Below are 13388 nucleotides of genomic sequence, written 5' to 3'. Positions count from 1 at the left end.
AAAAAAAAAACATGCAAAATAAAAAACTAAGTTGAATAAAATTAACTTGATGAATTCTACTACGTAAGAGCATGCAAGATAGAGAACAATTTTAACTACGGGGTCATCTTTGTCTTCTCCAACGTCGATCTGAAACAGATACGGTGGTAACAGATTAATAAGGAGCAATTAAAATTAATTATAACAAGTATTCTCACCTTAATTAACTGTAGACCGTAATGTTCCAAAGTTTGCAGGTGTGAAAAGCAAATCAAATCCAAGAGGAATGCCAATGCAGAAAATTTGTTATTTCAGTAGAATTCGCATAAATCTTCAGTTGCTCTCACTCATCCCTTGAAAATCAACTGCTTAACGTTGCAAGGTGAAGACGAAAACAGCAAAGGCAGCACCATTGTAGATATTATTTCAGTACCATCACAAACTGAACTTTAATTCTCTCCCATTTGTCAGATGATCTGTAGAGATGGGCAAAAAAAAAGTATTAGTTTTACTATCAACTAAAGAAGGAAAGTTTCAATTAAGTAAAATATGTAATATAATTAAAAACATGCACAAAAATGAAAGCAAAACAGCTGATTATAAAATGGCGACGAGATGTCAATTTTATTCATGTCATAGATTAATGTTAAAGGCTATAGAAATAACCGTAGATGTACGATGTCAATTTATACAGTGGACTATAGATAGTTAAAAGAGAACCCCATAGATGCACGATAACATCGATTTATTCTGCAAACAATAGATAACTGTTAGAAGTAAAACCATAAATGCCACAGATGGCAAATTACTATGAAAACCAAGCAACTTCAATATAATAGAAAAGCAATTGCTTACCTGGAAGATTACTCTACGGTACTCGAGATTTATTCCTAAGCGTTGATAAAGAGATGTCTCTGCATGTATTTTCTAAAAATCGCACCATTCACAGCTAAGGGGCTCGAACATTAAAGGGGCTCCAATTCTCCTGGTTTTGAATCCTTTTTACTTTTTGTCTCCTTCATTTAATATGTTTAATTGGCATCCTGTTGAAATAATTTAATGTGAGCTTCATTATAAATATCATGTTTTAAAATATTAAGAACCATAACTAACACTAATCAAATAGTAGACTATTAAAATCAATACATAACTATTGCAGTTCAGAAGTGTAAAAATTTATAGTGGTAATTATTGTCAAACAAATGGAATACAAGATTTGAAAAATCATGAATCATCACATCACAACTTCATAAAATTATTAAAGATTTCTTACCCTTACTCTTTCTACAAACGACCCATTTCCATAACCACGCAAAACAATCATGATTGGAGATCTCGCTTCTCCACATTTCCCCTTTGATTTACCTTCTCCATGTACATTTATCATGTTTTAATATAAACCTGTTAAAACAATTTAAAATCATTAGTTATATGTTCACTAGATTTGTTATTATTTTATTATTAATGATAATTACCATTGTTAGCACCCTGTATCCTATGAATTTTTTGACCAGCTCATTACAAGCATTCTTGGAAATAAAAACATGTCTAGTTGCTACAAGTAGTTTGTCAATTGAATCCAAGGATATCATCTCAAAGCAAGTCTATATACAGAAAAAAAAACAGGTCGTTAAAACTCAATCTATAAAATAACAAGTGATTATTTAACAGAAATTTAGATTTTTAAAAGCAGAATAATAGTTTTCAGATTTACATTTCATATTTTGACTATAAAACGAAGGCAAATTTTCGCGGCGTGGTCACATCAATATGAAAAATCTACAATTATCTCCTAAATCTGTTTTCAAAATTCAAAGATTCTAATAAAACCCTAATTATTCAGCCTCAAATAAACTAAGAATATATTACAATTAACATTAGATGAGTGAACAGGCAAAACGCCAAAACAGACCTATGCTGGAGCACGAGGCCAACACGCTCATTCCCATAAAAAAAAATTAAAGCAACGCTAATTGAAACCAATCAAATGCTAAATTGAAACGCATTCCACTCAATCAAATGAAATTTGAATAGTTTTAGGGCTAAATACCTTCAGGTGTCGTTTCTATTTATGAATAGCAAAAATGGTGACGTCCTCCTTTCAGAAACCGAAGACAAAATGATGATCGTAAATAATGAAGACGAAACGAGCCGGAAGCCCATAGATGAAAACTTCTTCTATACCTATAATCCATTGATAATTGATTTGATAGGTGCGTTCAATTATACTAACTCAGTTTAATTCGTAAATTAATAGAAACTGATACACCATTACAGAAAATTATCCCAATAAAACTGCAAAACTTAGTGTATTTTAACTACTTGTATCAATTTCTAAAAATTAATACAGTCTTTCGAAGTAAATTAATTAAAAATAATATTAATGTGGACACTTCGTTAACATATGAATGGCGTATTCATGGGTGTATTTAAATCACGAATTTAACACATAATAATGTTTTGCATTAGGCAAAGCATCTTGCGTTACGGGTAAGTTAATATTCAGGGTAGGCCAGTACATGAGTTAGAACTATTTTCAAATCACGAAAGTACTAACAGTACTTTCGAATTGCTATTAATAGATTAATTGAATAAATGCAAATTTGTAGAATAAAATATTAATAAAAAATACAACGTGTAATTATTGAACACTGAAGTGAAACTTCTCCAAACACATAAAAATACAGGGATAGGGGTTAAGGAATTGGTTTAATGGTATTATTTGTATACTATACTTCGCACGGGTGCAATGCTGATAGTAAATATACTATATAATGTCTTTATATAAAACAATCACAGCTTTTTTGTCATTAGAAACCGGCCGCAACCGCTATGTCTCTGCATTTTAAGTCTGTAATGTTCATTTAAATTACATGCTGTAAAGGACCATATTGATCTATATTAAATGCAAAATGTATTTGAAAGTACTTAATTGGATAAGGATTAATGCTGTATTGCTTAAAATCGCTTCGTAAATAAGCCATTATATCTCGTAAAAAGTAAAGGATAAAAAATGGTTATTGTGGGTAATTCCTAAGAGATAGACATATTCCATCCCGGACTTTTTTGTAGACCTTTTTAAGGTGTACAAAACTGTAGTATATTATTTTGATCTATCTCGTAGGGTTCAGCCAGCGTTTGCAATGTAAGCGCAAATAAATGTGTTTATTTACATCACATTACAAACCTCTAAAATTATCAGTGTTTGTCTACTATATTATGCATGTATTATACATATAAACCTTCCTCTTGAATTACTTTATCTATTAAAAAAAAACCGTATTAAAACCAGTTGCATAGTTTTAAAGATCTAAGCATACATACGGAAAGACAGCGGGGAAATGCGTTGCATGATTTCGTTAGATAGCAACTCGCATGAAAGGAACTTACCCTACCGTGCGCAAAGAAGTTTCAATTCAAAAAAGAAATAGTTACGACAATATTGTTATCAATTCATGTAACAACAAGTGTATGCATTTCTACAAAATTTTACTGTTTAATTCTTAAAGTTGTAAATTAATTTTAAAGTTAATTCAACTATTAAATTTTGTTCTCCACACATACTTAAATAGATACATGAAGGACTATTAAAATAAAATGCAATGTTATCAGTTCATGTAACAAAAAAAAATACATTTTAGAATATGTATTCATTCGCACAAATTTTTCACTATTTAATTCATAAAATTGTAAAATAATTGTTTAGTTGTGAACAGAATGTGTAAACACGTACATACCCAAACTGGGGTTGATAAGAAAAATAAAAAGGTTCTTGACCGATGCAAACTTTCCGGTCATAGTAAAAATTAAAATTTTTTTTCCACAAAAATAGCGTTTTTCCGTAACATCATATTGCATGCCTTTGTAACTTTAAAATAGTTAAAGGCGATTTCAGGCCTTTTGTTGGTATAAAGATGGGAAATAATTCAATATCACAGCTAATTTTTCAATTCTTGTGCCAACGAAAGATGCATGACATTTTTTTATTTTCTTTGATATGCAATTTGAAAAGACGGATTTTTTAAAAATGCAGAAATAAATTGTAGACTAGATGTCTACGAAAAAAAAAACTATTACAAATTTCACCACCTGTTTCATATATATAAATATATAACTAAAAAACAAGGGTACATTACTTTTCTTCTGAATCAATCGCTGTTTCTGATTAAAAAGCATCCCCTTGACTAATATTTTACTTTATTACATTTCTATACTTTCACCACAATTTTATCAAATAAAGCTATCAGTTTTTTGTCCACACTTTCAACTACAAACATCTTTCTGTATCAGAAATCGTATAAAAAAAAATGTAATGTACAGGACACAAGGTAAAAATGCCCACATTAAAGAAAAATACGAAAGAAAGTGAAAAATATTCGCTTACGTCAACAGTAATAAATGTTGTAAAATCATAACTACTTTCATAGACTGCTTACGTGTCAAACAAAATTTAGATTTTATTAAAATCCTCAAATTTAGTTGTTTACAAATTTTCATTAGCACTGTAACATTTTTATATCTTTAACCAGACTACAGCGCACTCATTTAATTTCCCGTAAAGGTATAATAATTTAAAAAAAAAAACATAAATGCAACTTTCGTTAAGGCATAGGTTGGCCTCTTCAGGTAATTCAGCAATAGTGCAAAACCTTATGTGGCAGTGTATGTAAATAATTTTTTTTTTGCATTAAAAAGTAATATTGAATTCAACAGATGCATCTACTACAAATGAACAGAAAATCTAAATAATTATTATTTTTTTTAATAGTTTTAAGTTCATTAAACTGTTTAATTTTAAATTAAAAATGCACAAAAAGGTTGTAGTTATAAATAAATAAAATGTGAATGTATACTAACTTGACTACTAATTAACACATATTCGAATTGCAAATATAGATTATTAGTTAATAAGCATGAACATGCATAAATAAAATACCAGAAATTCCCCATACTGTACAATTTACTTTGTTTTAAATGGCTTGGAACTTGTTAGCCAAATAAATAAGTACAAAATAAATAACACTGTTTTATTCGGGATTTTAAGTATTTAGTATTTTATTTACTTTGTTTCATAGAACTTTTTTTAAGGTTTTTTGTATGAACGTAGGTACACCTATATTAAATAATTATCAATGAATTTTCTTCGATATCGTCTGATTTTTTTTTTATTTTATGTATTCCCACTGTAATTACCTACATAATGTGCTATGGTAAAGTACCACAAGTAGGGTACCATTCTACTAGTAAAAGCAAAATAAATGTCAATGTGCTCATCTTATTTACAAATCAAACTGTGCTGAAAAGCACAAAAAATACACATTAAATACACTAATAAATTAACAGAATACAACAACAGATAAAGACAAAGCAAATACCACAAACAATTGAAATTGACTGCAAAAACGTTCATTCATAAAATTCAAACAGTCCTACCTTTTGATCTAATTTAATCTTGTCCATACTGGTCACAGCCTTATTTTTCACCATACAATCGTTCCTGCGTAAACCCATAATAAGCACACATCGGCAGAGGCGCCCAAAGCAGCATCATTTGTTTGATATATTATAAGTATCATATTCTGAAAAAAAAAATAGAAAATGTCCTAACCCATGTTATAATACTGCAAAAAGTCGTATATAGTTCATAAATTAAACCAAATCTAATGAAATCAATTCTTTTACGAATAAAGTTTACAAAATCCCCATACCTACTTAACATCTATTCTACATTTCGATAATTCCATATCTTCCAGCAGAAATTTTTACACAAGAATCTTAATTTCTTACTTACGAAATTGACTAGACCAGTCTAATTATTTAACAACGAAAACAATGAAACAATAAACCATCAATAAACCACAATATAAACAGTTACTATTACAACCTTCACTTTAGTAACCTTGAATTCAAAGCGATCGTAATGTTCTCTACCACAGATAATTCACTAATTCACTTTCATAGATGGGAGATTATTTTATTAGATTTTCGGTAAACTGCTACAGAAATTACATCTATAGTGTTCATGCTACATATCATAGAAAAATACAATAGCGTAGCTATCATATGGTTAGAAGGTGCAGTGCACCTAAACCTCAAGCATCTAGGGGGCTCCCCTTCTAGCAGAAGTTTTAATTTCACATTTCATAATACAATTTTCGTAGCATACGCGGTACTATGATTGCAATGCAAAATAGTAAAGTTACCAACTCTCCATTTTTGGTCCAGAGACTTCATAAAAATTACGTTTTCTTTGGACTTTAGTTTATTTAAAATAATCTTCGGATTAAGTATATTTAAGAAATGAAAGCTTTCTTTAAGAATATATTACACACCTTCCATAAAAAAATATTGCATCATTCATTTTTAATTTTTTGGTTTAATTGGGAACCTAAAAATATTTGTGCACTTATTAGGTCCCTGATTATATAGCTACGCCACTGGGTACCTAGATATTTCTTTTGTTAATTTGAGTTTTTGAATTTAAATTGCTAAAACCAATTATTTTTCAGGAATAGAAGGGAATCAATATTTTTTGAATTATAATTATGCAGTACTGTTGAAAATGTATTACCGGAAACATAACGAGATCAAGTGTAAAAATTATGTAATAAAAAAATCAAGAACGATATCATTTACTCATTCAAAAAAATATTAAAAAAATATAACAAATTTAAGACATTGCATATTGTAAATAACACATTGTTTTATCAGTCCTATATATGTATCACTGATATAGTTCAAACGCATCTAAAATTTACAATTCGTACAAAACCATATGAAATGCACTTTTCTTTTGTTAATTCACCTACATAAGTAAAAAGGCTGTAGGAACATGCTCATTTCTAACAAATTCATTTTTTTTATAATTAATTTTTTGGTAGATACTAGTTGCCTATTTAATGAATATTTATAATTGAATACCTAGTATAAATAGAATAAAAACACATAAAAGGAAAAATTATTCAAAATAGACGCAAAAACCTTGTACCATTACTATACTTTTTTGTTTTCTGTTTTAAACGTAATTACAAGTTGTTATAAGCTTATTTGTTCCCACATTAATTAAACAAGCTAACAAAAATTAAAATAATTAAGTTCTTTTAAATTTACTTTGTCCTATTTTACACTCAATTTATCCCTATATGTACTTCAGCTGTATTACCGACCAATTTTTTATTAATCATAAGATTTGGTTTCTTGATCCAATATTTTGGGAATAGAATCTGTATCAGTAACTTTCACAAAAAAATATGAAAATCATAACCGGAAGTGAATTACCGTTGCTTACCATCCTACAGCCTTTGCATTAAAAAATAAAATTAATTATTGTTGAGTTAATATATGTATATATATCGGTCCCGTTAATACTTCGCGTGCAATGCTGGTATTTTTTAAACAATTGACACAAAAAATCATTTCTTTAAAAAAGTAGTGTACACGAATGTGAGTGGATGTAGAACATATGGAATATAAAAATTAAAGTCACTTCTAATTACCGAAGATAAATTTTAACGCATTTCTTTGATTCTAAGGTTGTTATTTTCTGTTTTGTCTATATATAGTTTTTATTTCTAATTTTTTGAGATTTCGTAATGTTTAATTCAACCTTTTCAAGAGGGTTGCACTCGAATTTGTTTTATATTATAAGTAATGTGTGTAAAAAAATTACTAAGTAGGAAATATAGCATTTTTACAAACGCACCTTTTTTTATAGCGAACTACTGGAATCGCCCGGAAAATGAATTAGATTTTCGCCACTGCAGGAAGGCGAGGGCGAAGCCCTACTTGCCGAACTAAAACTACTTGTTGAACTCAGATCTTCCGGGTCTCGTAACGCACAGTCTGTTGCCTGTTCTCCCCCTGAAAATCCCCAAACATCCCCTGAATTATTGAGAATACTTTACAAAAAATAGGTTTAATAACAAATCTGTTTTAGTTTACAACAAAAAAGAAAATGAACAAAATAATAAGTNGCTCACCCGCTAGAGTTGTTGTAAGTTTTAAAAGTAAATTGAGGTCCCATCCAGAGTCTCCTATGCGGACCCGCATGCGTTACAATCTCCACCTGCGAAAGCCATTGGTCTTCTTCATATGCAGGTTTCTTTGGTCTCTTTTCCTTACTCGAAGCTAGCTAATCTATAAACAAAATCAACTGTTAACTTACGTAAAAGATATAATAATAATATTAATAAAATTTCAAAATAAAAACGCCTTTTACACGTATGCAAGGTGATTTTTTAGTAATATACAAAAGCCGTATACATATACTCTTTAAGAAGGAATATTTTAAATTTAGAAAAACAACAGTACCTTTCCTGTTAAATTTTCATCAAGCCTGGGAGAAAATTGTAATTAAAAATTATGTAGTCTACATTATTACCATACTACTGATATCACTGCACCCTGTTTGAATTATAGTAATAAATTATAACACATGAAGAATACGTATAACATCTACCTGTTACATATATTCCCTAATAACACTACAAAAAAAATAAATACTATTAAATGGGCTCACTTAAAACTTATGGCAGCCATTTTTTAATGTTTAACATCTTACTGTTCGGTATGTGTGTATGTAGGGGTAATTTTTAGCTGATATTAGACATTCGAAGAGACAGAGAAAAAAGGTAGAAACTGGTAGAAAATACAGTTGTCAACCGTTCGATTTGGTAAACTTGGTCTTAAACAACTGTATAGCTTACGTTGTGAAATTATTATTTTTCAAGTTACCGACGTTAGATGTTATACATCACTGGCGACCACTGTTAAGGCTGGCATCTCTTTTATCAAAATAAAAAAAACTAAATTAATATTTAATACAAAAAAGGAAACAATGCCTTAAAACCTATTTAAAATATATTTTAATTTATGAACAGATACTTATCGTTAAATCATCTGAAAAAATACTGGAAAAGTGATTAAAAAACTTTTTGCAAAATAAAAAATGAAATTTACACATTCAGGCCAGTAAAATCATAAAAATTTTAATAAATTTACTGGCCTAAAAGTTTGTGGATGTAATAATCGAAATATTGTTTGTGATTTATAAGTAAGATAGATACTCTTCTATTTATAGCAAAAATAAATTCCCATTTCTTTTTTCCTTGAAAAATAAAACGTAAAAAAAAAACAAATTAATATCAAATGTGTATGTAGCTCTAATTACTTCTTTTTATTTCTTGTTTTTCGACGAGAAGATCGACTCTTTCCCTGCACCGTTTTATCATTTTCTTCCTCTTCTTGGAGCTCCTCCTTCTTTTCAATTGCATTCCCTATCAAATCGACTCCATTTTTCCCTGAATCGTCACTGCTCTCTGTGTTCTCGTCCTCTGACGATTTATAGACTTTCAGCATGGAAGAATCGCTATCAACTGACTTTTCACATTGAAAAACGTTACATGAACTCCAAGGATCGTCCCGTTCATTCATCAACTCGATTAGGTCATATTTATCAGTTATTTTTTCATCCAATGGTGGCAGTTCGCTGACCAATTGCTGTACGTTTTCAATATCGGGTAAATCAAGAAGAGCCGTAGGCAAAGGTGGAAGAGGATTGACAATAGGTTGAGGAATGACTGTATTCATCGAAACTACGCTGCTCCAAGATCTCTTGGGCAAAGTTAAGGTAACTTCCACGTCCGGACAATAATCCGATTTTTCGTTATTGTCTGCTTTTTCTTCGACAAAGGTGCTATTATCTTTAAGTTTGCTAAGTCTTACACCGAGCTTCGGTTTCGGTTTGCGTGTTTTCTTTCCGTTACTTTTCTCCTGTTTTTCAACTTTTCCCTTTTCTTCTTCGCCAGAAGAGAAAGGAGCGTCTTTGATCTCAAATTCGTATTTGACTTCCTTTTTTGCATTGCTTACTACTTCTTCTTTAGGTTCAGTAAATGTTTGTGGTATGATGCCATTTAATATAACAAGATCGTTCCCCTCAGAAGATTTTTGATTATTTTCAACATCTTCAGGCACATCTTCTGCTTTTGTTTTCTTTTTTGGTCTTTGCTGCTGCGGTTGCTTTATATTTGGTTCACTATTACAATTTTTATTTTTCACATTCAAAAGCTCTAAATCGGGACTAGTAATCCTTTCATTGTTAACGTTAATTGTATCGATGCGGATTTTTGTTGCCACTTGTTCCTTTTTTTTTGTATTCTCATTGACGGGATCATCTTTCCGTTTCAAATTTGAATAAGTTTTAGTGACGACTGGGAGCGACTTTTGCACATTAGTAACAGCTTTGTGCGAAACGATAGGCCTAAACAATGCCTCGTCGCAGTTCTCATGTATTTCAGCTTCCTCATTAATTGGTGGTACTTGTTCATCTTCTTCGTTTGAAGATTCTAAAGTAACTACTGTACCCAGAGGATTAACGACCTTCACGATTCCCGACGATGACTGAGGAGGAGGAAGTGGCGGCTTCATGGAAACAATGACGCAATGACCTCCTGCGCACAGAAAAAGCCAATGGCAGGTTACCACACACTTTACACAGTGCAAGAAAACGTCAACACAAGAAAAAATATCAGGTACTATACATGTAAATGTATTATTTTTAATAATATCAAAACGAAAGCAATTTTATTCGTTAATAAAAAAACAATCAGAAAGATAAAATGAATGTGTATAGTGTTTAAAATAAAATAAAACACTGAAAAACTAAAACCGTAAGATTGGAATAAGCAACAAATTTTATTTTACAACGTTATTTTGTTACTCAATAGGTACAAGAATTTCTTGTATGATGATAAATTAATAATGAACTTTTTTGTGATTTGTTTTGTTATGTTATAATTAAGTATTAATTTGAAGCACTATAAGAACAAAAGAAAAGAAAGCGATAATGTACAATGTGTAGTTAGGAACTGGTGAGTATGCCTGCCTTTGACAATTTCTGCACATACCCAAGTCAATAGCCCACTCTCTTTGCTCTTACGGATTAATTAAAAGTAATCAACATAATAATCATACATGAGCAATAACAATGTGCCAAAAAATAAACAAAAAAAGAATTATGGAAATATAAAAAGAAATGAATAGTGGCTTCAAAGATTAAAAGTTAAAACGTAAATATATTACAACGTTTAGTTTTTTTTTTATTACAACATATGCATAAAAATGTATTTTCCTATTGCAACATATTATTATTAATTAAGTAATGTGGAATAAATACAATTATATAAATAAAAGTTAACTTACCAACATCTCGCACAACTCCGGACGATTCCAGCATGGCATCGGCTAAGTCCTCTTTCAATCGGTTGTCTCCAGCCATTTTCGTGCTGTCGGTGCTACTGTGATGCATGTCAAATAACTTTGGCGACTGTTCGCAGCTACTCGCTGATCCAGATTCAATAACGACCGGATAAGTGGCACTAAGAGGCATATTGACAGGTTTGGAACGTCCCAAATCGATGGCTTGAGTTTCGTTTACAGAAAACGAAGTTCTAAATTCCAAATTATATATATATTAAACTTTCCAGAGTAAAAAATAAATATTTAACTGTAGCTCACCCGCTAGAGTTGTTGTAAGTTTTAAAAGTAAATTGAGGTCCCATCCAGAGTCTCCTATGCGGACCCGCATGCGTTACAATCTCCACCTGCGAAAGCCATTGGTCTTCTTCATATGCAGGTTTCTTTGGTCTCTTTTCCTTACTCGAAGCTAGCTTTCTGAAGACGAGCTTCAAGTTTTCATAAGTCAGGGGCAAAAGTTTGTCTGCGTGTCCCGGTTGTCGTTGTAAAGTCCACTGAGCTTTCGCAATCACTCCTAATTCAATGGGTGTCTCGTCGCAGACTTTCTCTTTCGGTATAGAAAGCAAATGATGAGGATCCAGGTCATACTGTAACAAATTTCCGTAACAAGACATGATAAAGAGAGACTCAACTGGCTTTATTTGAAGTTTATTGTTCAATGTAACGTCGGGAGGTTGCATCAAGTTGTCAAACCATGCGCGGGGAGGAGCAAAAGCCGTACAAACACGAAGGGCCACCTGCGTGTTACCATCTTCGGAACAAGAACCTAACCTTTGCCTACCTGTAAAAAATCTTAAGTAGACATTAATTTGCTTAGCAGTTGTAATATAACCTTGATGTTGTCTATGTTGTGCATTGGCGGCATTCTGAACGAAGAGAAGGGGCTGACGTATTTGTGCAAGGGGATGAACAACCGTTGGATGGGGGTAAGGTGGCAAACGAGGGTTGTGGTGAGGTAGATTAGAATTAACCGGCGCTTCGAACAAAGAAACCGGACTGTGCGATCTACCCTCTACATTAAGCCCTGCTGACCTGTGAAATCTAAACAAAAAACGTTTACAATACGAAAAATAATTACATGAATATGCCATAAAACCTTACCTGGACATCTTATTGACAACATGGGGAGATGCGTGTGTCCTAACACCGACGTTACCTCCATAAGGAGTCACAGGAAAAACGTGGGTGGTTCCCCGGAGCGTTGAGACGGCAACCCAGCGAGAATCAGGGGAAAATGAAACATTCTGGACACGAGCAGTTGTGTCACCTCGATGCAAAACGTACAGGTGATGAACAGCAGCAAGAGCTGGGCCTCCTGGATGGGGATGGATTCGGAACAGATGAAAGTCGTGTCCCTGTTTATCTGCTGTGAATAATATAAGTCCACTGGGGTCAAAACTCATGCAGACAATCGCTTCTGAATGAGCTACGAAATGGGCAACGACTCCTTCTGCGTCTAAGGTGCCATCATTTGAATTATGCTTCTGCAATAAATGAATAATATAATACTATAAATACAGAAATTCTTGTTGTTTACTTCGATGTCCAAAACCGTTACGATTCCTTTATGAACAAGATCGGACATATACGGGACGTTTGTGGATCCGACATTGCTCCCTGACAAATTCGGAGGTTTATACGGAGAATTTCCAGTTAAACTGCTGGCTACTGTTTCTCCCAATTCTCGTAGGCCCTTTCCCAGAGTTTTCGCAGCATGTATTACAGTCGCTGTGTAACTCTAAAAATAAAATTTCCATATACAAGAATAAAATATTTTTAAATTACACTTTTAACTGACTTGTATTCCCTCCCCTTCATTTCCACCACTACTTTTTTTGATATTTATTAGTTTCTTTTCTGCATATGCCATCCAACGCGTTCCTAAGGCAATGGGATTGGGATATATACCCGGACTTAAATAACAGGTGGTTACAGTTAATCGATCTTCTAAGGTAAACGCATCAAAGACTGCTATACGTTCAGCAAATGCAATTACCACTGACTTTCTATTTGCTAGAACATCCACAATGGGATTATTAAATTTAATTACTTTTACCTAAAAATTTAAGAAAAAGAAAATGTATAATGAGGAATATATTTAAATTTAAAGAGTTCAAACCTGTTCGCCACTTTTTAAAGAAAGGAAACTAAGAGAA

General features: G+C 31.9%; 1 protein-coding gene and 1 long non-coding RNA gene across 5 annotated transcripts; both read right to left on the bottom strand.

Moving 5' to 3' along the window:
* Window positions 1-217: 217 nt before the first annotated feature.
* Window positions 218-5867, bottom strand: LOC108745110. 4 transcript variants are annotated; one of them, XR_003231364.1, is made up of 6 exons: window positions 5688-5867; window positions 5413-5558; window positions 1455-1583; window positions 1253-1380; window positions 835-1022; window positions 218-729 (listed from the first exon to the last, which is right to left on the bottom strand). It is a non-coding gene; the product is annotated as an uncharacterized LOC108745110 (long non-coding RNA). The 4 variants fall into 4 exon arrangements; XR_003231363.1 differs by having other exon boundaries at window positions 218-455; window positions 5688-5866; XR_003231366.1 differs by having other exon boundaries at window positions 218-455; window positions 5692-5866.
* A 2266-nt stretch (window positions 5868-8133) lies between these two features.
* On the bottom strand, window positions 8134-13387 carry LOC108745107 (breast carcinoma-amplified sequence 3 homolog; the record flags this gene model as incomplete). The annotated part of the gene is made up of 8 exons (XM_018481174.2): window positions 8134-10427; window positions 11179-11426; window positions 11494-12013; window positions 12065-12273; window positions 12334-12716; window positions 12770-12970; window positions 13031-13288; window positions 13352-13387. Coding segments are annotated over 8 exons (3138 nt in total), but the record flags the coding sequence as incomplete, so codon positions are not given.
* Between the last annotated feature and the right edge of the window lies 1 nt (window position 13388).

This window comes from Agrilus planipennis, unplaced genomic scaffold (genome assembly GCF_000699045.2).
Source record: "Agrilus planipennis isolate EAB-ADULT unplaced genomic scaffold, Apla_2.0 scaffold37, whole genome shotgun sequence".
NCBI classification, from domain to species: domain Eukaryota; kingdom Metazoa; phylum Arthropoda; class Insecta; order Coleoptera; family Buprestidae; genus Agrilus; species Agrilus planipennis.
This window is presented reverse-complemented; position numbering and strand designations above follow the sequence as displayed.